Source organism: Thunnus thynnus, chromosome 20, assembly GCF_963924715.1.
Source record: "Thunnus thynnus chromosome 20, fThuThy2.1, whole genome shotgun sequence".
In the NCBI taxonomy this organism is placed as follows: Eukaryota; Metazoa; Chordata; class Actinopteri; order Scombriformes; family Scombridae; genus Thunnus; species Thunnus thynnus.
In genome coordinates this window covers 15,322,922-15,348,457 of record NC_089536.1, presented here as the reverse complement: position 1 = coordinate 15,348,457, position 25,536 = coordinate 15,322,922, and the positions used below count along the sequence as shown (strand labels likewise).

Genomic DNA, 25,536 nt, shown 5'->3' with positions numbered 1-25,536 from the left:
TTCAGCTTCATCGTGAACATAGAAATATTCTGTGGTTCCCTTATTCTAGACTGCACACATGTTCCTATTCCCCATGCTCATCTACAACTGTGCTGCAGTAAGGAAGATCTGGGGATTACAACACTTTATCAGAAGGTTGTTTTTCTTAATGACACTAATTCACTGGCACTGCTAATTCCTTATCATGTAGATTTACACATAGTAAATGGGTTTTGCTCATTCTGTAACATACAATATGCATATAAACACACACATAGATGACTGAAGACACATTTTCCACTTTTGGGATTCTTTGATGGTTTTAATCAATCAAATACTGTACAATAATAAACAGATGCTTGCCGCAAGTAGTAAAAAACCCCTTTCCCATGCAAAATAAATTAGACTGAATTAGGTTTTATAGAAATATTTTGAGCTGATAAAATAAAGGCAAAACTGGCTGATATGCAGAAAACAAACTCCATTTCTCAAACAACCATTTCTTTGCATGTACAGTGAGCAGTAAGTGCAGGACAAAAGGTAAAAAATATACAATAAAACAGAAAAACCTAACAACTCAAAATCTTTAAATGTTGTGTTATCTCTAGACTTACAAAACAAACACAAAAATATGACTCCCAGGACTATTAGATGGACAGGAGAAAATAAAACTAATATACAATTAGGAAACAATCAAAAGTAATATACAATGGCTGAAAAAGAGGTTATACTTGTCGTTGTCAGCAGGGTTAACCTGTGTAGGAAAAAAACAGAATGCAGTGTAAAGATGAGCAGAATTGTTGAGAAAAATACTGCGTTCAGAGCATTAAAACTTATAATTTTTTTGTTTGAGTCTGTCTTCTTACCTTGATAGCCACTATTCCCAAAGAAGCCGTTCAAATCGTATTTGCCATTCTTTGCTCCTGAAGACAAAGAAAAGAAACAATGCAAAGTTTACTCAGAAGATTCCAAATGATCTCTATCGTAGAATGTTATTTACATTGTTTACATATAAATATAAAGTAAGTTTCCAGCCTTTGCCTGGATTTAGATGTTTGGCATGGAAAACAATACCACTCATTTTATTCTGTTAAATACAGGTTTGCAGCCAGAGGGGGAGCATACTATGTTCCCTCAGATCAGTACCTCCGCCAATGAGGTAATGTTTTCACCCCTGTTTGTTTGTTTGTTTGTTTGTCTGTCTGTCTTACCCTAACACAACCCTAACCCTGCCCTTAGGGGGACCCCAACAGCTCATTTTGCATATTATGGAAGGGTTGGCTCCAATGCTGAGGGAACATGGGACTGAGGGAACACAGGGCTGAGGGAACAAAGGACTGACCCCACCAGCAGCAGTTAGCTTAGCTTAATTTAGCATAAAGACTGGAAACACGGGGAAAACAGCTAGCCTGGTGCTTTCCAAAGGTTACCTCTCAAGCTCATTAATTAATATGATATATCTTGTTTGTTTAACCAGTAACGTTACAAAAACCAGAGTGTACAAATGAGAAGTTGTGGTTTTACAGGGTTATGTGCCAGACTATTCTACTACTACTCATTGAGATTTTGTTACTTTTAGCTATGTTAGCTGTTTCTCTGTTTCCAGTCTTTATGTCATATAACCTGCTGCTGGCTGTATAGCCTCATACTTAACGGGACAATTCCACATTTGGGGAAATATGCTTATTTCCTTTCTTGCCGAAAGTTAGATGAGAAGGTTGATACCACTGTCATGTCTGTATGGTAAATATGTAGCTGGAGCCAGCAGTTAGCTTAGCTTAGCAATAAAGACTTGAGAAAGCAAAAAAGAACCACGACCAGAAAAGACCAATTATTAGTCCAGTACACTGTGAAACACCAACTTGTCTTTTTGCACTTTAGTTTTTGTATGAATGAAACACACAAGATATAACCTATAATGTGTTATTTGCTGTTTATGTGTTAAGCTAAGCTAACTGGCTGCTGGCTGTAGAGCATGTTTAATGTACAAATATGAGAGTGGTATGATATCCATCTTCTCATCTAACTCAGCAAAAAAGTGCATTTCCCAAAATGTCCAACTATTGCTTTACAAAATGCAAACTTGTAAGAATCATACAGTGGGAGTTTTGTATGCTAGTTTTTCAGCAAGCAAGGCATCCACATCATGTAAACAGCAAAAAAATGTATTTAAAGGCAACAAGCTGGGAAAACTCTAAAGTTCAAATTTTATATATTGCTCAGGATACAGCCTTCTTACTTTATCTTTTTATTTTTTCATACATTACTGTATCCTTAGATTATGAAATATTTCCAGAACCACCCAACCATTTTGTTGGAATCTAGATAATCTAACTCGCAGTGCTTTTACATCCCCCGCACTTGCCTTGTGGGTGAAAATGCAGTTTGAGGTGCTGCTGAATGTGTATCTGACGTGGAAGCTGTTGTGGGGGCACATCATCGGGTTGTTCAGGCGCCTGAGCTGCGGCCTGCATTTCTGTGGCGGGTGCAGAATCAAGGGTGAGGCTGGCAGTGTTCACGGGGTCAGGCAGGTCCTCCGCACCAGCTCCATGCACCACATCAGGCATGAGGGAGGACTCCACAGGCAGATAGGATGGAACAGTAGGGTAGGCCAGGGTGGGACCTGGAGTGGGAACTGCAGGAAATGCAACAACTACAGAGGGAGAGCAGAAATATAGAGAAAAAACAAACAGGTGAGTGGTGTCATTGTAAACTTAAGTTTTAACGTCTTTATTGTCTGTGCTTTATGTATGTAATTAAGATTTTGGGATGAAACTGGTGTTCCTAGTTTTACCTTCTGGCTGCACTTGTCCGTTTATGTAGCCCACATTTTCTGAAATTGACAAAATACAGCTAAATAAATGTACTGGAGCAGAACAGACAACTAGGCATATGCAGAAAAACTCGCTATACTTACCGTATCTATCAATCGCCATCTCTTCGCCTTCAGCTGCAATTGCTGGCGTTGGTACTTCTCCCTTCACTAAGAGATCAGGAGAAAAAGAAACAGATATAAGAAAGACATATTGGGGTCTACAGTATATTTATGTTGTGAATCTCTCAAAAAGAAACCTCTTTCCCTAATGGGACACACACTGTAAGATTTTCCAGCTGTACCTGGCTCAAGAGGCAGGGGCTCATGGGGTAAACTAGCTCTAACTGTTTAATACAACAACAACAACAAAACAAACAAACAGGTAAATGTACAATTTGTTTATGTAATTCTAACCTGACTAGTTAGATAACTGAGTAGCAATAATGACAAAATACCATATTCTCCACCAGATTTGCCTTCAGATGCAGATTCAAGGGGCTGCGGCTGAAACAGTCCCTGATTATCTGTTGAGAGGTTGTTGAAGTAAAACTATTTAGTAAACATGGTAAAAAATAGAGATAAAAATAATGATTTGTATGAAATGAACTGCAAAACAAATAAGCACATACCATATTGCCCTGGAGATTTTGCTTCACCACCAAAACCAAGAGCTTGTGGTGCATAGGGAACTTCACTGCCACCTTACCAACCACATAGAGATGAGTTAAACCAAATTAAGAAATAAATGACATTTAGAGGATGTAGCTGTCATATTTGCTAAATCTCACCATATTTGCCATTATGTCCAAATCCAAGCGGTTCAGGCTGATATTGTGATGCAGCCGTACCTGCAATATATATATATATATAAATAAATAAATGAAACACAGTAAAATAACATATGCATTGGTGCTGTGTACACTGGCTACAGCTGCTCTCTAACAAATCTTCAATGCAGCACTTTTTGTATTTCCTCTTTTTTCATAATTCACATTTTTATGGATAAGCACATGGATTTTTTTTTTTTTTACCATATTTGCCAGCAGATTTGGCTTCAGGACTCAGTCCAACTGGTTGAGCTTCATAAGGCATCCTTCCATAACCTGTAGAAGAGGAGAAACAGAGGAAGAAGAGAAATAATAAAAGATTAATCGTGTAACTTTTACATGACCATGACTGAGATTTTATGTGTGTGTCACAATACAGCTAATTACTCACCATATTTGCCGCCTGCATTTCCATTACTGCCAAGACCAAGAAGTTGCCCACCATTGGGGAAGCCACCATATCCTGAGCAGAGAGAGGGGAAAAATGATCACCTGACCTCTTAAAATGGTCCCACATTAGGAGATATTTTCTCACTCCAGTGTAGACTGTGTATTTAATGTCATCTGCCTGTCTTTATGTCCAGAATATCAAAACCAGCATAGTGAGGACAAAATTATTATTAGTCACAGGAGAAGCCCTTTTGTCACATCACACTGACCGTATTTTGTGAGTGCAGGATCCCCTCCCATGCTGGCACCAACACCACCTGCAAGAATGTTGAATTAATATCATCTGAAGTAAGATACAAGAAATGCATCACTCAGGGGACACAGCATGCATCAACACATGCCAGGATTAGCAGTTTTCTTCCCACTTTGGAGAAACGCAATAAAAAGTCATCATATTACTGCACATTATTTTGAGATAGATGATTTGAAATAAGAACCAGATGACAAATAATAGATTCCACTCCTGAGAAATGCAATGAATTTCTTTCCTTCTTTACGCAGGTCTCAGTTATTAGAAATTGCATATCTCCCTGATTCTCCCATTACTGTTGAGAAGCCCCGTGCAGTTTCCCTCTGCTCATTCAATCCAATTTCTCCATCCTCACTGACTGATATGATAATGAAAATGAAACCCTCAGCTTGTCCTTTAGATATTCTTCCTGTAACATTTCTAAATTGTGTTTTTATTATAGTTTCCCCCTCTATTCTGCAAATTTTAAACTCCTTTCTGTCAACAGGCTCTGTTCCTGAATTTTTTAAAACTGCTCTTGTTCAGCCACTTTAAAAAAAAGCCATCTTTTGATCCTTCAGATCTTAACAATTTTAGACCTATTTCTAAGCTCCCATTTTTAGCCAAGGTTTTAGACAAGATTGTAGCAGATCAACTGCTTTCTTTTATTCATGAAAATAATATTCTTGAGTAGTTCCAATCTGGTTTTAGAAAAAACCATAGCACTGAAACCACTCTTCTCAAAGTCGTTAATGACTTATTAGGGGTTTTCACTGTGGGGTGCCCTAAGGCTCAGTGCTAGGTCCAATTCTCTTTTCCATTTACATGATCCCTCTGGCTACCTTATAGGCAGACATAATATCAGTTTCCATTTCTACTCAGACGATAGTCAGATCTATCTAAACTGTGACCCTGAAACAACTATCAGAACAATAACCTGCTGAACTGTCAACATCCACACGTGGATGTCACAAAATTTCCTTTAGCTAAACACTGATAGGACATAGATCAGAGATATTAATCATAGGTCAAGATAGTACAAATAGGAGATGATACAAGAAAGTACAAACAACCAAATTTCAAACAGTCTTGGTTCACTATCTCATTCAATAGCTCCGCATTGCAGAAACCTTGGTGTCATTTTTGATCAAAACCTCACTCTTGATAAACATGGCAATTCAGTAGTTCAATCCTGTTTTTATCATCTCAGAAATGTTTTAAGGATTAGACCATTTCCTTCTGCCAAAAATCTGGAAACTATCATTCACGCTTTCATAACCAGTCGATTGGACTACGGTAATTCCCTGCTCTCTGGCATCAGCAAAAAAATCCCTCTCCTGCCTTCAGCTCATCCAAAACTCTGCTGCCAGGATTTTAACTCAGTCTAGGAAACATGATCACATTTCACTGATCTTGATCTTTTAAGATTGTATTGATTACTTACAAAGCCCTGAGAGGCCTTGTCCCAACCTAACTATCAGATCTCTTATTGCCCTATGTCCCTTCCCACTCCCTAAGATCATTGGATGCATCACTTCTAGTTGTTCCAAGGGGACAGAGCCTTTGCAGTCAGGGCTCCTAGACTTTGGAATGACCTGTCTGAGGAGATCAGGGCTGCCACCTCACTTGTTTAAAATTGCTTTTCTGTGATCTTATATTTTATGACATTTTACTTCATTTTACTCCATTTGTATTTTTTATAAATGTGCTCAGTTTGTATGGCTTTCAGTTTGTTTTTTCATGTTAAATGTGTTCTGTTTTTATTATGAAGCACTTTGTGACTGTGTTTTGAAAAGTGCTATATAAATAAAGTTATTAATATTATTATTATAAAAGACAAATATGTTCTCACCATATTTTCCAGATGATTTCCCATCACCAGCAGGCCCATAGGGGCTTGCACCATAACCTGGATAGAAATGAGACAAACAGTTCAGAAGCAGAAAAAATACTGGACACTCATGGACTCATTAGGCTGTACATGCATGCTTGTATTGATTCTTTGTGGGCTACAATGACACTTATTAGCAGATGCTTTGGCATTTAGCACATGTGGATTATGAAGTGTTAAGTGTTAAGATGTACATGCAGTGTCCAAATAAACAGCAATAATAATATTGACATACCATACTTTCCTGCGCCATTATTTCCTGTACTGAGGGGGTTGCCACCAAATTGCAACCCTCCAATGCCTGAATACAGGTGAGAAAGGAAGCGAGAGAACAAAGAACAACATTAACACTGAAAAATGATAAAAAAAACTTCTTTTAGGGGTTTAAGATTGTAACGTCTGTGCATCAAAATGAGGCAGAATTATATTAATCATAAACTCATAAAGCCATAAATAAAACATTTTTTTTCTTTCATAGCTACATTTTAGTGGAGTGATAGTATATGACCAACAAGGACTCACCGTACTTGGTGTTTGATTTCTCTGCACCCATTCCAAGAGTCTGGCCACCAAAAGGCAAGCCGCCCATTCCTGTAACATTGGAAAAAAGAAAACTTTTGGTTTTAGCGTGTTGGAAAAAATGTTTCTTAAAACCGTGTTACATACATAGAGAGGTGTACATTATCTTGACAGGGTTTCAAGATAATGTATATCTTGAAATAGATAATAACCCTGTCATTATCTTGACAGGGTTTCCTTAAAAAAGAGTTTTATGGTGTTTATAAAGATTTGAATGAATGAATGTTATTAAAGTTATACATGAATGAATGTTATTAAAGTTATACATACCACCATACGTGCTGCCTAATTTTCCATTTGGACCAAAGCCAGCTGACTGAGGCTCAAACTGACTCATTCCTGCATGAGAACACAGGCTATTTTTATTCATATCTACTGACTTTATACCCTAAATTATGTTCATGCTGCTAACATGCACACAGTTTTCAAACCAAGACATCTCAGAAATCACCATAAGCCGTAAAACAAAACCCTCTAAAACTTAACATGATGGCATGATCTTACCATCTAGTCCAGCAGGAACCACTGGAGCTCCGTTGTAAGGAATCTGTCTGCCTCCACCTGCAGCATCAGTAGTAAATTGCACAATAATGGATTATCACTGTTAGAATCATTGTATAACTAATTTACTTCAGTCTTTTGTTGGACTCATCTTCAACTGAATCCTCACTTGCCAATCATGTCATACCTGATTTGCCATCAGCAGTAGGTACACCTTGGCCAAGACCTGGTAAAAAAGAGAAATATTGACTTTTGCTGTAATCCACACAGAAAGCAATTGATTTTAAACAAATTGTCTAGTTATCTAGCCAACCAAAACACATTTATCTACTTTTTCTATCTGAAAAAGTAGAACATCTAATGTTACCTACTTGCATAGTCAGGCTGTACACCAGCACCATAGCCATTTCCATATCCTGCAAAAAAGAAATCAGAAACTACCTCAGTGTACAGAACAGACTAGAAGTCTGAGTTTAATGGTCTGCAATAACACATGGATTCAGTACTTAAACAAAATTAATGTTAACATTGAAGAATACCTGATTTAGACTTTGCTTGACCCAAACCGGCATTTCCTGAGAAAAATGTCAGAATTTAAGCAAAAATCTGTCTGTCTGAACTGTGCACTAGAACAACTCAGAGGTCCAAATTCAGCGTCAGTTTATAAAGCTAACTTCAACATACAGGTTGAATTAAAAGCTAATGTTTAAAGCTTATCCTTTGAAAGTGCACCTCCATAGGAATTTCCATTTCCATATCCAGCTCCAAGATAAGCTCCTTGTCCATAACCTGAGAAGACACAGAACAATTATCAAAATGCATTCCACTCTTCAGATTATAATTATTCCTATGTCCTCTGAAGTTGTAATCAGTGCAATTAATTGCTTTTGGCTAATTAGATATTTTCACTCACCAGGTTGTTTAGGTTTCCCTGCATAAGGATATCCAAGGCCTGCACAGAGAAAACCAAAAGTACTTCTATGAATCATGTCTAATTTTACTCAAAGTGAAACAGAAAACCAAGAAAGAAAATCAAAGAATAAGGCTGGACAAGCACATTCTTTACTGTTTTTGTATATTGACAGTAAATATTACCAGCTCCATATCCATTGCTGTGTCCAGGGGCAGTATAGCCTCCTGCTCCATAACCTTTGGATAAACAAAACTTTATTGAGATACACACATGCTAAGATAAGCTAACCCACTGCAGACATGAGAGTGGTTTCAATCTTGCATCTAACTGTAATCAAGAAAGCAAATAAGCATATTTGCTATAATGTCAAACTAATCTCTTGGATATGAACTCCACTTAGGGCAATTTCTGTAATTTTTACCTGAATGGACCAGTCCACAATGTGCAGGGAATAACTAAGACCTGAAACATGAAGGTGCTGACCCTCGTCTCAAAATCTATGAACACCTTACAGTCCGATTAGGTCAAAAAGACATCATCGTCTGCTCTGCATCTTGTTGAGATTGACATGTCTCTTAAATGTGACAATAACCCAGCTAGAAGGGAATGTTCCCACAACATTGACTAACATTACCTACAAGTTCTAATAATGTTTTAAAGAAAACGTTTTAATGTAATGTTCAAAGAACGTTTTGCGGATGTTTATCATTTCAAATAATGTTCCTATAAGGTTAAATGACATAATGTTTTAACTGCTCTTCTGAGGATGTTTTGAGGATGATGTTGAGGTAACATATTATAGAATGGTCTTTTATAAAACATTCCCACAATGTTACATGATACCAAAGGAAGAACATTCTGACTAAAACATTCGGAAAATGTTTTGAGAATGTTAGGGCATAATGTTCTAATAATGTTATCACTAAACATTTTAAGAAGGTTGTCACCAAACATTTTTAGGATGTTTTTAGAGAACATTATCCTAGAACATCCTGAGAACCAAAAAAAAACTTCCTACTGAAAATGTTTTAAGGAACATTTGGGCATAATGCTCTGACAATGTTATCAATTAACATTATTAGGATGTTTCTAGAGAATGTTATCCTAGAACATTCCAGGAACCAAAAAAAAACTACCCGCTGAAAACATTATTATAACATTACATGTAACATTCTCAGAACGTTTTTAAAACAAAAAATTTCATCAAGATCATCATCACCTACGATAAAAGAAGACCTCATCCAAACTCTGAACAATGTTTTGAAGTTGTTTTTGAGACACAAAAAACATAGTCCAAAAATCAAGAGGGTGACATTTTTTAATTTTTTATGTATTTGTTACAAAATCTTGGACTTAGACTCCTTACTTGGTTCAGATGCTTTAGCGCCTCCTCCATTTAAATATCCTGCTGCACCGGCACCATATCCTGAACAAAGACACAATATCACTATTATCTGTCATTTCTACATTTATATAATGATCAAACCTGCAGCAGGCTTCAATTATTATAAGCAGAGTGCTCCATTGTGAACATTTTATACACATGAGTATTGAGAATGAAGAATAAAGTCAATTTACCGTTGGATTTAGCCCCAAATCTGTTTGGAGCACCTGCTCCTGCTCCATAACCTGAGAGCAAAACAGAGCATCATTTTAGAGTGTGAAGAATAACTAATATGAACTGAAAAATATCAAAATAGTTTATAATTAAATCTTGTTTCGAGAAAAACTACACTGTATTATGCCATTAACTGAGTCAATTTGTACAAGTACCTTTGGTTTTTGTGCCAGCTGAAGCTCCAGCACCTGCATTATAACCTTGAATTAAATGACAATGAGAAAACAATGTGTACACTTAGTTTTCATCATCAGTTTGACTCTCAGTGTTTAATATTCAATTGAAGGTAGTGACCAAGCAAATGTAGTGTTTTAAATATGTGCTAATCATCTTGGTGTACAGATAGTCTAACTCCTCTAATATTTCACTAAACCACTTAAAAAAAACTATCCCAATTAACTTAAAATACATTGTACACATGGTAAAAGTAAAAATACACATATGAACATGCAAGCACTATTAGACCGCTATGGTAATTACCTCATATGTTTCTTAAAAGCCATACATATCACCAGTATTAATAAAATGATACGTATATGTTTACCAGGTCTAGGTATTTTCATCCATTGTCCGTTTGGTACTCCTGATGGTCCACAGTCTAGAATAACCATGTAAAGAGGTATTACAAACATAATCCTAAAATTTAAGGCAAAACACACACAGAGATATGTACATATACCTAAGCAATTAACGACCAAACTGTAATGTAATGTGTACTTTATGTAACAGCATATTAATCCCAGAAAGTAGACAAATGTTTACCAGGTTTGGCTGGTTTAGTGCCCTGCCCCTTGGAGATCGAAGCTCCTCCTCCATTCTCTGAAAGTTAGAGGGACAGATAGACAGATCAGGGCTTACATGTGGCTGGAAATGATCTTTCTACAATCTCCTCTTTAACTGTTATGATTGCAACATCATTAAACAACAATGGTAATCAGTGTGACAAACTTAAAATTCACATCATGTACAGAATGCACCCAATTGAAACTGTTTGAAACAAAATGTAAAAATATCACAAGGAACAGACAACAAAGTAACACACATCACACTTTTAGTCTACTAATACACATACAGTGTTGTAAATTGGTTAATTCTGAACCTGCCCTAAATGTTAAAGGTATAGTTTGGACATTTTGGGAAATACACTGGTTCACTTTCTTGTCAAGAGTCAGATGAGAAGAATGACCGATTGGAGTTTTATAAGAGCAGTATCAATTTTCTCATCGTATTTGCGTATTTACGAAAATGTCAAACTATTGTTTTAAGGGTGACACGTGATTATTTAAATATGACAAAGTTGGGTAAGGTTTCAACAGTGAAACATTAGAGATAAACACATATGCTATTGGAAATATGCTGAGATGACTTTGAAGATTGCATGCAACACAGAAATACAATATAATACATAACCATGAGCACTGGCTAGGATTCACTCTCAAGTTAATACTGTAACATTTCTCTATCTGTACATGTCATGTAGTATTTTATTTTTTAAAAAAAATCACATTTATGGTTCTAGATATTCGGTAAATATGTATATTTAGAGTGCCATTTAGACTGAATCCAAGCCATTAAAACAACACAAATTTTGCAGGGTGACAAAAGACACTTAGAGTGATTGTCATCAACAGACTTAGGACAAACACGGGAGTCAGTCAACATTTACACACGCAATACACTAGTAAACACACCAGTAAACACGCCCAAATCAAGATTTAGTTTACCAGTTGCCCCACTCTCCCCTGCAGGGAGACCTTTGACCCCAAGCCTGTCGGGTCCTGCCTCAGGCTGACTCCTGATGTTTGCTTCCTCAGGTACAATCTCAGGTACACCCACAGTCAGTGTTTCTTCAGGGGCGATGCTCCCTGTACTTTTAGCTGCCACTGTTTCAGGAACAGCTTTGGTTTTCAGGGGTTTGGTGCTTTCAGGGGCAGCATCCCCTTCACTGTTGCCGCCTTCCCCCAAAAGAACGTCTGCCTCTGCACTTTTTTGCTCAGGCACAGCACTTCCAGTCACATAACCTAGAGGCCATACATTTCATCAATTGTTATATGTATTATTTTGTTAAATCATTACTGTTAATATCCCCTTGCTGTACATGAATAAACACAGAATACACACATCTATAGAAAAACAACATTAAAAGCCTTCAAATGAAATATCTTTGTTCTCACTAACAATATTTTAGTTGCATTTACAGTATGCATATACAGTGAAACTACAAAGTACAAATTCAAAAGCAACCTATTAAGAAACAGTAAATTGACATATTGACTCATATGAGAGGCTACTTCAAATTCTTGCATTGGAAACAGACAGAGCTAAATGCTGTTGATGACAGTTTTAGTTGCAATTGACTGAAAACTGCTGGCGTACAGTCAACGGCACCAGCTTGTACTTGTAATTTTCCAAAGATTAATTATGGTAGTCATTATGGAAATTATGGTAGCCATAACATCATTTGTTGTATGTTTTCAGAACTATATCTATATATACCTGTATCTTTGCCTATTTATTCCTCCCAAATTACCAAATCTTAATATTGGCAAGTTGGGCTTTTGTCCACAGGGCACATCCCCTTCAGCAGCAGACGACAGAGTCATCAGTGTGCTTTCTTATTATATATTCTTATTGTTACCAGTAAATATATATGTGTACTATGTAATTCCATTAGTTTCACACTTGGTGACAGTGTACTGACAAACCTGAGGTAGTAAAACAAAAGACAATTCATTTTTCCAAAACATGCATAGCAATGCAAGCCCGATACTAATGGTAGTTACTCAATAAGTGGATATCAAAGGTAAATATTACTGCAACAGTTTCTTGGATACAAAGCAATTATAGCAGACTTTTTTTAAACTTTACAACTCTGCTTAAAATAAATAAACAAATTCAAGTGACTTCAGATGTCCTTTAAAATGATCATCTAAGTCCTTAAGACACTGAGAACTATAAAATCCATCAAAAGTGCAATCTTAACAACAATCTTATATAAAACATTTGAACATACAATCGTTTGTACTGTACTTTTACTGTATGTTATAATATTAAGCACAGAAGTAACTCAGAACATGCATGTTTATATGGGAATACAAAGCTGGAAAAATATCGTTATACACAGTTTATTCTGGAGGTTACATTGCTGTGAAGACCAGGTAATAATAATAAATTGCACCATTGGCAACAAAGATTTCATTGTTGTTTGTATTTACTACATTTTTAGTTGTTTTTTTTTTTTGTTTTTTTTTGTTTTTTTAATACTATTATAGTACCTAAGGTACACTCATTGACATGTCTGGTTTAATATACAGTAAAATACAATATATGGCTTTATCTAACAAAGCCAATTATGTTTCTGTGCTTCTATATGAAGGCAATCACTTGAGAATAATGTCAATCCAAAAATGATTCAAAAATGATTTTTTGATTTTGTTGGAAAAAATGACTTTAAGTAACACGATGAGATCAAAGCTCCACCGATACTTTTAATAGTTGTTAGAATACGCTAACAGTGAAATCAGTGATGCCGCTACCTGTGGAGCCAATGATGTGTTCTGGATTTTTCCCTCCACAGAAGCTCTGGTTTAGGGTACTGGTTTAGGGTACTTGCCTTGAGGAAGGACCGGTGCCGGCTCTGGTGCTGGGTTACTCTGGGGAACAACTGGTGCAGGTTCAGATGTGACTACCTTTGGACTCTTGCCCTGTGGATCCATGAATGCTGGTTCAGGTGTGGGTTCAGGTGCAGGCGTTGGGTCTTGGCCTTGAGGTAACACTGGTAATGGTTCTGGCGTAGCTTGAGGCACTGGTTTGTAGCTTTTTCCTTGAGGTACAGGTGGGGGCAGTTTTTGATATTTCTCTTGTGTCACCATAACAAGGATACCGCTGGTCGGCTCCGGGGCAGCAGGTGCTATGCCTTGAGTAATCGCAACCTCTTGCTCTGGTGCTGCACTCGGCTGTTCGGGAGCGAGAACTTCACCTTTAAGGCCCTTTCCATTGGACGCACCTGCACCCTTTGTACCCTTCCCATTTGGCATCATGCCGTAACCTGAGAACCAAATAGAGATATATATGTGGGCAAAAACCAAACCCAAACATCATTTGAACCACTCATCATTTGAAAGATGGAACTAGACTTCAAACAAGATACAGTTAAACCTAAAACATAAAATGCACATGCAGAGGCAAAAACACTCTCAAAAATCATTAAATCATCACATGTACATTTGTCTACTGAAGAACGCATGTTTCAGTATTATCATTTAGATTAGGACAAACAAGTATTTACCAGTATTGGCTACTTTAGGCTGTCCATTTGGTACAGCAGCAGGACCACCATAGCCTGTGAAACACAACATTTTCAAAAACAGATTTATAAATCACATTACCACTGCAGAATGTCTGAGTTATACAAAAAAGGGAAACTGGAGAAAAAATAATTTGGTTTCTGCACATTGCGGAAAGTTTTTCAGCTCAGTTTGCTCCAGTTTGTGTATCAAAAACATTCAATGAATTGTATTTAATACACAGTGAAGAATTCTCACCATTGCCAAGTGATTTTGCACCTTCTCCGGGGGAAACTGCTCCAACTCCTTTGGTAGATGGAGGTTTTGAACCTCTGCTTGGCCCTCCGTATCCTGCACAGTTTATAAATTTCACAATATGATTACAATGACACATCACAAAAAAACTCACAACATCAACTTTGACAAATTAGATTCAGAGATCATTCATGAATAACTCTTCTTAAATTTCAAAAATAAATTTGACATTGGATAGCTGGAGCGTACCATTCAGTTTACCTCCATATCCACCAAGTGCAGCACCATTTCTAACTTCATGACCTTGTGAGAAAATGTAACAAGAAATAAGCAAAGCTGGTAATAGCAGTAAACTATGTTTTACTGTGTAGGGTGCATATTAATAGGATGTCACCATTGGGTTTGGCTCCGTATCCTTTGGGAGCTCCGGCTCCAGCTGCAGCTCCATAGCCTCGGGTCAAACATAACAAGCACATGAATGCACCATCACACTGAACCAGAGGGAAATTCTTGTGTATGAGGAACATTTGTAGCACTGTAACACTAAATATGATCATTTACCATTGGGTTTAGCTCCATATCCATTGGGAACAGCTCCATTTCCATAACCTTCAGATTAAAAATACATCATGACAAAAAGATCCATTTTATATCTGAACTTTTCATTGTGTTAGAACTAAATTTTGTGACACATTTTTACAGTACAAGTTGTACCTGGTTGTGGTCTCATAGCACCTCCTCTGGTGGGTCCATATCCTGTAAAGGATTCATGGAAGCAAATTACTTTATAATCTGATGGAGATGTCATCAACATAAAACAGTATTTTGAATTATAAATAGATTTGAAAAAAGCAGTGACAGTTTTACCGTTGGGTTTGGCACCATATCCATTTGGAATACCACCATACCCTGAAAATAATAAATCAGAGTAAAGAGACCTTATTTTGTGCTTCATCTAAAGAGATCCACTGATAGTTAGTGAGTTAGTTTGCTGACTAAAATATACTAAACATACAATAAAATTCTGTTAACACATTAATAACAACACTTATCCAACAACATAGTAATTTTCTAACATTTCCAGGCAAGTATGCAACATGACTAAGACTAATATCTGTGCCTACAAGCACTGAACTAAGATTATTTGATTTATTAAATATTTAAATTAAATATTTTATTAAATATTAAATTTTACTCAAGTCTCATGGCTCTGAGAACATAATAGTACATGTCCTGCATCCTGTACGCCTATGCCACATGTTTGAGTGATGTATGACTCCAACAATGTACAATTTGAACTAAAATTATTTAGTGAAATTATGTTTTTTTGTTTTTCCATCTCAGACAAACATTCCCTCTTGGTTCAAAAAGTGGTTTCTGCTTTAAATATTCTTCAAAACTAATGACCTCACCTGACTATGAATCTTGGCAAAGTGCTAGGAAGTGAATACTGTATGTATATCCAGAAATGTGGCCACACAGATACCTGGTTTTGCTGGTCTAGTGGCTCCACCATTGGGGTATCCATAACCTAAATAGTATCAGAAACAGAAAAAAGTAATTAACCTTGTACTGTATATGTAATAAGATTAAGAATAACAAATATATAGTATGCTGACCCACCATTTGGCACAGCTCCATTCCCGTTAGGTGCTCTGGCTCCAGCATAACCTTAATTTTAAAACACAGTGATTTAAAAGATGTCTGACAATTGTTTTTACTGGATGTGATACATTGCATTAGATATCATTTATAGGTTTACCACTAGGTTTTGCACCTTGTCCATTGGGCACACCAGCTGAGGTACCATAGCCTGAAGTTGTAATATTATATCATGAGCTCAGGGAATTGTGCATGTTGAACATGGAATCTAAAAACACAAAGATCATCAAAATTGTAGATATATAATTTTCACTAAACAGTGAGGATATTCCTACCTTGCTTCGGTCCCTTCATTCCTCCATTTCCAAACCGAGGTCCCAGAGCAAAACCAGCATTGCCATAACCACCGTTGTAGCCTTGTAAATACAGAATACACGTATATATTAAAAATACACTTTATATTATATTCATCATTGTATTCAGTAAGGACTAACTGGTGTATGACTCACCTCCCATTGGCTGAGTTCCATAACCATTATAACCATTACTGCCATATGCTGGAAGAACAAATAAAGACATTGTTACTGATGTATTAGGTGGTGACCTCAGTTCTGTGTAATGGCCTTCACTCACCTGTCCCTTGGTTCCTGGCAAGCTGAGGTACTCCCAGACCTCTGGAGGCTCCCATCCCCACACTTGGACCTTTTATCAAAGAAATACAGATGAAACAATGTGGTGTGAAAGTGAATGTTACGATCTGAACAACAAGGTGGCAGAACATTAATTACCTGCCCCATAAGGTGGTCGGCCATATCCTTTCATGGGTTTACTTCCAGCTCCCCCCTGGCCTGTTAAATACACAGACATGTTCAAGTTAAAGAACAAACAAACAAACAGAAACTCAGAAAAGTATCATGCCGTCTATTCCTATTTCACCATTTTACATCTCTCACCATTGGGCCTTGCCCCATTTCCACCAGAAGGACCTGCTGTGGCTTTTTGACCTAAAGACCAAAAAAACAATTACTTACATTCAAATATGTAACACCTTCTTCTGTACTAAATAATTTAATCTAAATATGTTAAAAGTTCTGCTTTTGCAGACATTACCGTTGGTTTTAGCCCCATTTCCATTTGGTACACCAGATGTAGCACCATATCCTGGCAAACAGAGGAATTAAACTTCATTTATTTAGCATAAAGTAGTATTTGAACTCTTTGCAACATGTTGGTGCTGCAACAAGATCACTTTTAGCTCCTTGTGGTTGTTTCCTTTAACTGTTTATACATAAGAATCTGTTGATTCTTTAGAATTTTAATCCTTTTAGATTTTATAATAGTTTTTATTTGAATGCTTCAAGTACATGGTGGGTATGACTGCTCCACCCCAGACTCACAGCAACTCTGTGATTAAAGCTTGGTGGTTAGTTGTCTCCATTCTGGGTTTGATTCTGAACAGAGAAAACTGAAGTCACGCTTTCTGTGTGGAGTTTGCATGTTTTCTCTGATAGAAAAAACTCTGAACTAGTATAGCCTTTAGCAAGTCTGTGTGCCAACATTTAGTCAGTGTAACTTAGTATACATGTGAGTTTTCATCACACACACAACTAGACTGCATAGTGAACATCCAGTCATTTAACATGAACACTTAATAACAATGCTGTAAGAGCTGCCATACCGTTGCCTTTGGTTGCAAATCCATCATGTGCAGCAGCACCACCTACAAACACATACAAAACTTTATCCTTGTTCATAACATTAAAAAGCAAAAACATTCAATTTTATGCCATCATTAGCTGAACCTTTAGTTGGTCATAACTGCTTTTGTTATCAGGTGAAAAATATCAACCATTCTCTTACAGCTTCAGAAATTATCATAAAATTACTTATTTTTGCTGCTTGTCATTTTGAAACATTACTTTGGGCTCTAGTAACTGTGATCAACATATATTTTTTAAACATTTTGTTAATTTACATTTTATAGTGATTCATCTATTAATCAGAAAAATAATCTATAATGAGACATAATTGTCGATTGCAAACCTAAATTGAAGTTTATCTCATGTAAAATCTGCATCATACTGTGTCTGACATAAATACATGAAGAACTGTAACACTGGCATTTGTTATTGAACAAAGAGCATTATCAATGTTTACTCACCATTGGGTTTAGCTCCATTTCCACCTAGACCACCAGCTGCTGCACCATAACCTAAAAGCCGATAACAGAATCAAACAAGAGACTCATTAGCTTTGCTGTTTGGGACTGCAGCAGTACTACAAAATGACCTCAAACAGATTCACTGTATCGCTAGCATTAATATAAGATTCTACTTCAGCACTAACTCTTATCTCTCTGTACATTTGGCATTTTTCTAGAGGACCAAATTGTATACAAACTAATAAAAAAGATGACAACTCACCATTCAAATGTCCTCTGTTTCCGTTGGGTGCTACAGCAGCAGGAGCTCCATAACCTAGAGGTTAAATGTATAATTTGATGCTTTTATAGCATAGAAATTATGATGTATATGATTCAATTGAACACATATGCATATAAACCCCAAATATGATCACATCATCACATCTGAAATACCATTGCCTTTAGTTCCTTGTCCACCGTATGCACCAGCTTGAGCACTGTAACCTGCAACATAAAGACAGTTTAAACTAAATGGTTTTATTGCTCAGTGAATGTGTGTGAGAGTATGCATGTGTCCTCATCGAGAAGACTTGTGTCATACCATTGCCTTTCATTTGTTGTCCATTGGTCGGGCCGGCTTGAACACCATATCCTGCAACAATGATCACAATGTTATTATATTATAACAATCAATAAATTAGTCACATTAGAATTATTTCTACCATGAAGGCAAACCATAAGACTTGACATCTACCATTAGATTTAGCTCCATTTCCACTGGGCAAAACTGCTGGATTACCTCCTATCAGAAACACAATGCATATGGAGATTGGAAGATGGTTAGTGGAAACCAGTGACCTGATACAGAGTTTAAACATTCTGTGTTGTTAATTTCAAAAACAATAGTTCATCACTAATACAACTTAATGCTGTTGGGGTTTTTTTTTTAAATAAAGTACAGGACTCAATGACAAAGTTTAAAGGACAGGTTCACCATTTTTCAAGTCTGTCTTGACAGTCAGGTGCCCAAATGAACATTGAAAGAGGTTTTTCTTGCCATAATAATCCTTCCTGTTCACACAAACCATTAGAGGATCCCTTCATAAAAAATCTTGAAAAATTGTGAACCTGTCCTTTAAGGGCATTTTGCATTGCTCATTGATTGCTGCTGGTGAGTTAGTGACCTTCATATAAAGGGAATGAGAGATAGTTCAATTCTTGCAGTATATTCAACTTGAATTACCTTTGAAGCTCTACCAGAGGCAGTGTGTTCAACTATTTAGGATAATTAAACCATATTTGAGGATTTGGGATTGGTTTGGAGTGGTTTCTTTATGAACATTATGACTGATTTAATCCAAGCTGATGACAGCCACTTCTCTCTATGAATGAGGAAAGCAACTAACTTTTAACATCCTATTTTTAAGACTATTTGTTGTGCATCAGTTTAGTGGTCAAAAAGAGACTTAAAATCTTGCTTTTGCTGCCATCTATTGATTGAAGTTTTCAGGACTGTCAGACCATCATCATGTCAACTCACAGAGTTCTGAATGTAAGCTGTTAAGAAATTGACACACTGTGTCTGTGTGAATTTCACTCACCTAAAAATGTTGATATGCTGAAAGCGTTTTAGCTGTGATTGGTCCACATTGGAATACCTACCTTGTGGTTTCCCACCTTGTCCATTGGTTGCACCAGCTGCTGCTCCATAGCCTTAAACGACAAAATGGAAAAACATAAAAATAACAAGATATTTGCATATTTCTTATATTAATCAGCTTTGATTTTACAGAGTGATAAACCACAAGATTTGTTTAAATATCATGAATAAAGGTACATGGTGAATTTACCTTTCATCCCTACTCCAGTGGTCACACCAGCAGCTGCACCATAGCCTTAAATAGATTATATATGTGGTAAGAAATGTTGTATGTAATGAGAATAAGCTCTAAATTTGTATTCAATAGTGTGGAAAGAGATTTACCGTTAGATTTTCCTCCATTTGCAGTTGAAACACCAGCTGCTGGCCCATTGCCTGAGTGTAAACATCAGGAAAATTACTGAAAATCATGTTAACCAGTCATGCAAATTTATTTCATATTCACACCCTGTAGTCACTGACCTACTCCTTTTGTGGGGTATCCACCGTATCCATTCTGTGCACCCATTACTGGACCCACACCTTAGAAAAAATAATAGTAAAGACTAAATATAAAATTCTCAGAAACAGAGAAATTCATGGCTGGAGAAATTTTCTGTTAGTTTACCTTTTGATGGTATGAGCATTCTTCCCACACCTCCACCGTTCTGAGGTTTCTTTCCTAGAAAAAAAGGACATAACTGTGACAAAGGCTTTGGCTTGTTTGAAACTATCATACATGCAATGATTTACATGTTTCACAAGTGTACAAAATGTGATGGATTCACCATTAGGTTGTGGCCCTTGTCCATTGGATACTCCAGGTGCAGGACCATAACCTTGAACACAACACGTTTAATGTAAAGGTATGCTTTGATTTCAGCAATTCTCAGTAACAAAATCATCATCTGGCTTAGCAACATATCCACAAGGCATATCAAGTCTTACTCCACAGATTAAGAATCAGACTTTGAATCAAAACACTGATGTTAAATCTGTAGTCCTCACAAAATTATCTAACAATCACATAACTTAATACAGCTGCCTATTTAGATGCAAATGTCCAAGATGATAACAAAAATATTAAGAGGGGAAAAGATATTAAGTGTGTGGGTACTGAACCACTGAATTGACTCTTGACACCAAATAACTCCATACTTTTTTCAGTTTTATATCAAAGAATAGAATCCACCCGGAGGCACCACAGTAGCTTTTATTAAAGCTGGAGTGTCTCCCCCTTCCGGCAGTGAGAGTTAAAGAGGGGCACTCGGCCTGACACAGGTATGAAGCATACTTCTATGTGCACCCCAAATGACAGACATACAGAGAGGGCCGGTAAAAACAGATGTTTTGACGGCCCACTGGCCCATCGGGATTTGTCCTAGAATGCGTGTTGGCCAGTATACACTGGCCGTAACCTGTTGTGGCTCGTTTCACTCTCAGAATTTGATCTACTCTGTCTGATAACATTTGGAAAGTCCAGAGGAACCGCATGATTAACAGCCAAATGGCCAGCGCGGAGTGTCGCGCCCAACATGAGATTTAAAAACTCTGTGTACTGTGAAATACAGACAAATTTATCTGGTGGTGAACTTGTTTGTCAAGGGCTTGAATGTAACAGACATTCATTTATGTGTAAAAGTTCTGCACTGCAGGTTTAATATCGGATTGACAAAAATGCTCATTTCAATTTAGAAACCTGCATCGTCATGAGTTTGTAAGGGACTGCATGAAAACTATGGGGGGGATAAGCATTGGGGGTTTATGTATTTTTTTGGTAATACTTTAGTTTAAGTCCCCCTATTTGGCATTTAGAATCATATGAATATTTAATAAATTATTTATAACACACTATAATGTAGTTATAAGTGGATAGAGGAACATTTTAAGTGTTTATTAATGTACAGTATTTGTCAACAATTATAACTTCTTCTATGAAGAGATATTTTATGGTGTTTACTACTTTATATTGTCATTCATAATCTGTTTATAGACCAGCCTCCACTAATGGGTAGAAGCTTTTTGATTATTTTTATTGTTTGGAGCAGGCACAGAGCTGTTGATTGACAGTTTATTCAGTGACAATAATAACTGTTTATATAAAGGGCTTCATTCTGGTGGCTAAAGTGAATTTTCTACCCACAAAGGGTTAAATTGGGGCAAACAGTCTTACAATTACAATTACAAATTCTTCCACTTGACCATTTTCTAATTATTTATTATGAAATTAATTGTACCAATTCAGTTATATTTTTTTTAAGATATATATTTTTTTCTCCTTTTTTCTAAGTCAAAGGCAGAGTCAAAAAAACAAAAAGAAATTTAAACATAAGATTCACACCCCTCCCCACTCCAATATTTTTTGTACAGTCCCTAAATTAGAATTACACACTAAATTTTATTAAATCCAGTCTTGTGAGTCAGAAACACTCAAAAGAAACAAATTCAATGGAGTGACTGTGTACAAGTAGTAAAACTATTCTCTTCCCTTCTCACAGAGGGATGTTAAATTTAGACTGCTGATGCCACCAAAGCCGAGCTGCCTTTGATTTCACAAAACTGAGACAGCTGGTAAAGAGAAAACAGAATATATAGCTGCTTCGCGTCATTGCAAGAAAACTTGGAAGAGGGCCGAACAACTTCAGAACTACACAGGGAGGGTTGCCGAGACTTCAGTTTAACATGATCGTTTGAAATTTGACAGGCAAACCCGAGCACCTGAAAGACATTTGTTTCATCTCTTCATCTCTTCAGGAGCAGGTTGTACTCTTCACTGCCAGACTGGAGTATGCATCATTTTAACATAGTTTGGGATTCTTTGATGAATGCAAGAATGCCAACAATATACAGAATATACAAATACAAGTAGACTCTATATATACTCATGGAGATGTTTAATAATTTCACATTTTTCTCTGTTCAAATCATTAAAATTCTGGCTGCACCTTGAATAATTCTGATCTGTTATTAGAGGATAGGTTTAAATCTAGATCATGTTTAATTTCAAAGCATTCAAAAGCAACATGTTAGAAACCATCACTCAAGACAAAATATTTTACTCACACTAAGGTACATAGACCTGAGATATTGTCTAGATGTAAAAAGAAAGAAAATATCAAATTACAGCAGTCTCAGGTTTAGATATTCTGTATTTTTGGTCATTTTGTACTATTTTGTCTCACAATTTTTCACTGAACTAGAAAATATTTCTGTTGTGAACATCAAATCATGAAATATGTTGCTTCACAGGTGTTAAGACTTCGAATTACAGATCTCTTTGCAGAAAGCAGTTCCTCAGTGCCAGACAACAGCATCATCACACTTGTTACGCATCATGTCAGCTTATAACTCAATCGCATCTCACCTTTTCTTCCAACAGCAGACCACGCAGACACATAACTGACCATAAAGATGCCACAGAACATAGAGGATATACTTTTATTATCCTACACAGTAAACTATGAGGCACCAGTACTTCAGGTAAATACTGAATTACAACAAAAAATCCGATTCCTATGTGAACTATCCTAATTTTCTATCACCTGATATATTTGCATTCATTCTAATAAAACACATAATTGCCCTTCTTTTACACAATGTGGTCTCACAAATGAATGTAAATCCAGTTTAAACAACTTAATTTGACCACTGAGCTGATGGCTATCACATTATTTTAGATATATTTGACTGACTCTCAGCAATGGCCTTCACATCCGCACTTCACACTCACCCCCTGTGTGTGCCGTCTGCGCCAGCGAAAGGACCACTGCACTCCGAAGAAGTAATTGTCCCAACATAGTGGACCTGAATGTTTTAGACCCAGCAGGAGAATGAGGAGGGCGAAGCAGATGTTCTGGAGTGGGCAATGAACCCTGATTGTGAGGGTCTAATATACACTCTGGTCTGAGGCGCCCCTCCTCTTACCACCTCATGTTGTCCTGTAGATGCTCCTGTTCTCCAGATCCTACCCCCCCTTGTTAGGGGACACCCGAGGTGTACACACACTAACTGAATAATTGGGCACTTAAAGTACATTAACACTTAAGGGAGAGATAGAGAAGCAAAGAGAGGGAGTTCATCAGATTGGACGTTGACTGATGAAGTCTGGACGGTGCATCATCACACAAACTGGATTAAAGGATGATACAGCTGCTTTGCACTCATAGTTTAAATTGTTTGCACACACCATAAAAGCATCTTTTCACAAATATATTCTTCAAACATTTGATACAGCTTATTAATCGATGTATTATTTTAAATCAAGGAGTTTGCTATGATGATGTTGGCTAACACAAAGCATAAAATGTGTTCTAAAAACAGACTTTGATTTATTCAAATGGGCTCAAATATAAGAGGATGAGGAGAGGAGAGGATGACATATATAACCTTCACATAAGAACATCAAACACACTGTAATCCAAAGAAAACAACCTTAAACAGGAAAAATAATCATCTGAACAGTCCAGACTATGGAAAGACATATACTGCAGACAGGTTAAAGTAAATATACTTTAAATACTTTCAGCAATAAATCACTCAAATGACTGTAACTCAATGACAGAACACAACAAAAATGAAATTGCACATGTAAAGTTCTGAATAGGCCACAGTTTAGTTCAGTATTTGGTTTTAAGAATATTTTTTAAAGGCACTTTGGTCAAATGCTTCAGTACATTAAAACAAAAAACTCAGTATTGGCTGTCTGGTAAAGAGTAAATATGTACTTTACAGAGAGCTCAACATGCATCCTGACTGAACTATACTCTTATTTATGAATGGACTTTACGACAGAAATTACATCAGCTCAAGACGCAGAGTAGTCTGTGCAATGAGTGATATGATGGAAACTGTTAGTGGGCTCTTTAGGTCCATAAAGTCTCCATGGTCTCAGCACACACATACTGTTGATGGGTGAGAGGCCCCTTGTATATTTAAAGAAAAAAGCGGGTAAAAAGAGAAAGATATCTCACCTTTCACATAGATTCCTCACCTAAAGTCCAAATCCTCTTCTTATAGGGTCAAGGAGAGGTTAACATCTCACCTCCCAGCCCACCCAGACCTCTCACATACTTGGCTTCTCAACAAACTCAGTCAATACCTCTGACAAACCATCTGGCTAACTTTTCACCACATGGCAACAAATCTGTCTTTCACTTCCTCGCTGCTCTTTCAGCTTCTGATCTCTTGGAAATATTTTCAATCATCCTTTATTTAGGACATTAAAGAAATCCTTATGGGACAATGATGCTTTAACAAGTATGTTTGTGCTAGATGCAGACAGTCTCTTACAGTGTGTTGATTGGCAGTCAAAGGGATGAGTAGAATAATACTTGATGTAATAATTGTATTTGCATTGAATTGCTAGTTTTATGTTCCTGTGAAGACAATATGACATTTACTGTCTTACTGTCATGGTGCAGGCCCGTGCCCTCTAGAGAGTAATAACCATGGATGACTAGATGCTCCAGCCCTTGGCTAGTGGGTTGAGGCTTTGGCTGAAGGGTTGGTGCAGTTGTCCAAAGTCTGGGAGATCACGGTTGTGACCTATTGTGGAAACCCTCCTTCGCTACACTTACCAAATTGGTTATAAGCCTAAATCAGAGCATGCATGCTAGTAGTATGGCTCTAATGGCAATTACATTTGGTACACACATTCATATTAACTTCAGGATGCATTGTAACTTTTTGTGATCCATTAGCCTTAGTGCCATTATCAGGTCACATTTTTAATTTGTCCATCCAATATTTTGGTTTATGACCAAACACTTGTCAAATTAATGACATTCCTATCAGCCTTAATACTTTTTGT

General features: G+C 36.9%; 2 protein-coding genes across 5 annotated transcripts; both read right to left on the bottom strand.

Annotated features, from left to right (window-relative positions):
* Positions 1 to 286: 286 nt before the first annotated feature.
* On the bottom strand, positions 287 to 11,964 carry LOC137172327 (uncharacterized). 4 transcript variants are annotated; one of them, XM_067576709.1, is made up of 29 exons: positions 11,527 to 11,964; positions 10,565 to 10,621; positions 10,347 to 10,400; positions 9,958 to 10,002; positions 9,763 to 9,813; positions 9,551 to 9,610; positions 8,367 to 8,420; positions 8,185 to 8,223; positions 8,004 to 8,060; positions 7,811 to 7,846; positions 7,643 to 7,687; positions 7,459 to 7,497; positions 7,275 to 7,331; positions 7,041 to 7,109; positions 6,714 to 6,782; positions 6,427 to 6,492; positions 6,153 to 6,209; positions 4,281 to 4,328; positions 4,013 to 4,084; positions 3,826 to 3,897; positions 3,583 to 3,642; positions 3,424 to 3,495; positions 3,250 to 3,318; positions 3,097 to 3,138; positions 2,897 to 2,962; positions 2,774 to 2,812; positions 2,345 to 2,632; positions 846 to 902; positions 287 to 733 (listed from the first exon to the last, which is right to left on the bottom strand). In XM_067576709.1, exons 3-29 carry the CDS (start codon positions 10,363 to 10,365, stop codon positions 729 to 731), a joined length of 1,653 nt encoding a protein of 550 aa, XP_067432810.1. In that variant the 5' UTR covers positions 10,366 to 10,400; positions 10,565 to 10,621; positions 11,527 to 11,964; the 3' UTR covers positions 287 to 728. The 4 variants fall into 4 exon arrangements, with proteins under 4 accessions (XP_067432810.1, XP_067432809.1, XP_067432811.1 ...); XM_067576708.1 differs by having other exon boundaries at positions 3,076 to 3,138; positions 11,527 to 11,962; XM_067576710.1 differs by lacking the exon at positions 8,367 to 8,420 and having other exon boundaries at positions 3,076 to 3,138.
* cmn (calymmin) lies at positions 11,427 to 23,779 on the bottom strand. The gene is made up of 32 exons (XM_067577120.1): positions 23,458 to 23,779; positions 20,516 to 20,566; positions 20,356 to 20,409; positions 20,211 to 20,270; positions 20,073 to 20,123; positions 19,939 to 19,983; positions 19,751 to 19,801; positions 18,843 to 18,890; positions 18,690 to 18,740; positions 18,542 to 18,592; positions 18,369 to 18,422; positions 18,107 to 18,157; positions 17,624 to 17,665; positions 17,056 to 17,106; positions 16,899 to 16,949; positions 16,734 to 16,793; positions 16,579 to 16,647; positions 16,455 to 16,502; positions 16,281 to 16,361; positions 16,106 to 16,156; positions 15,967 to 16,014; positions 15,830 to 15,874; positions 15,211 to 15,252; positions 15,058 to 15,099; positions 14,905 to 14,952; positions 14,738 to 14,794; positions 14,605 to 14,646; positions 14,347 to 14,439; positions 14,091 to 14,144; positions 13,416 to 13,850; positions 11,527 to 11,823; positions 11,427 to 11,434 (listed from the first exon to the last, which is right to left on the bottom strand). The coding sequence occupies exons 1-32, from the start codon at positions 23,522 to 23,524 to the stop codon at positions 11,427 to 11,429; spliced, it is 2,298 nt and encodes a 765-aa protein (XP_067433221.1). The 5' UTR covers positions 23,525 to 23,779.
* Positions 23,780 to 25,536: the final 1,757 nt, after the last annotated feature.

Excerpts from the sequence above, each read along its gene's own strand:
- LOC137172327 (XM_067576708.1), bottom strand. Across the intron at positions 7,498-7,642 it reads TGTACAGCCTGACTATGCAA|GTCTTGGCCAAGGTGTACCT; the intron begins GTAGGTAACATT and ends CTTTTTTACCAG. Across the intron at positions 3,139-3,249 it reads CAAATCTGGTGGAGAATATG|TTAGAGCTAGTTTACCCCAT; the intron begins GTATTTTGTCAT and ends TGTATTAAACAG.
- cmn (XM_067577120.1), bottom strand. The coding sequence starts at position 23,524 with ATGTTGGGACAATTACTTCTTCGGAGTGCAGTGGTCCTTTCGCTGGCG. Across the intron at positions 19,984-20,072 it reads AAATGGAGGAAAATCTAACG|GCTATGGTGCAGCTGCTGGT; the intron begins GTAAATCTCTTT and ends AATCTATTTAAG. Across the intron at positions 14,953-15,057 it reads TGCTATGAGACCACAACCAG|GTTATGGAAATGGAGCTGTT; the intron begins GTACAACTTGTA and ends TTTAATCTGAAG.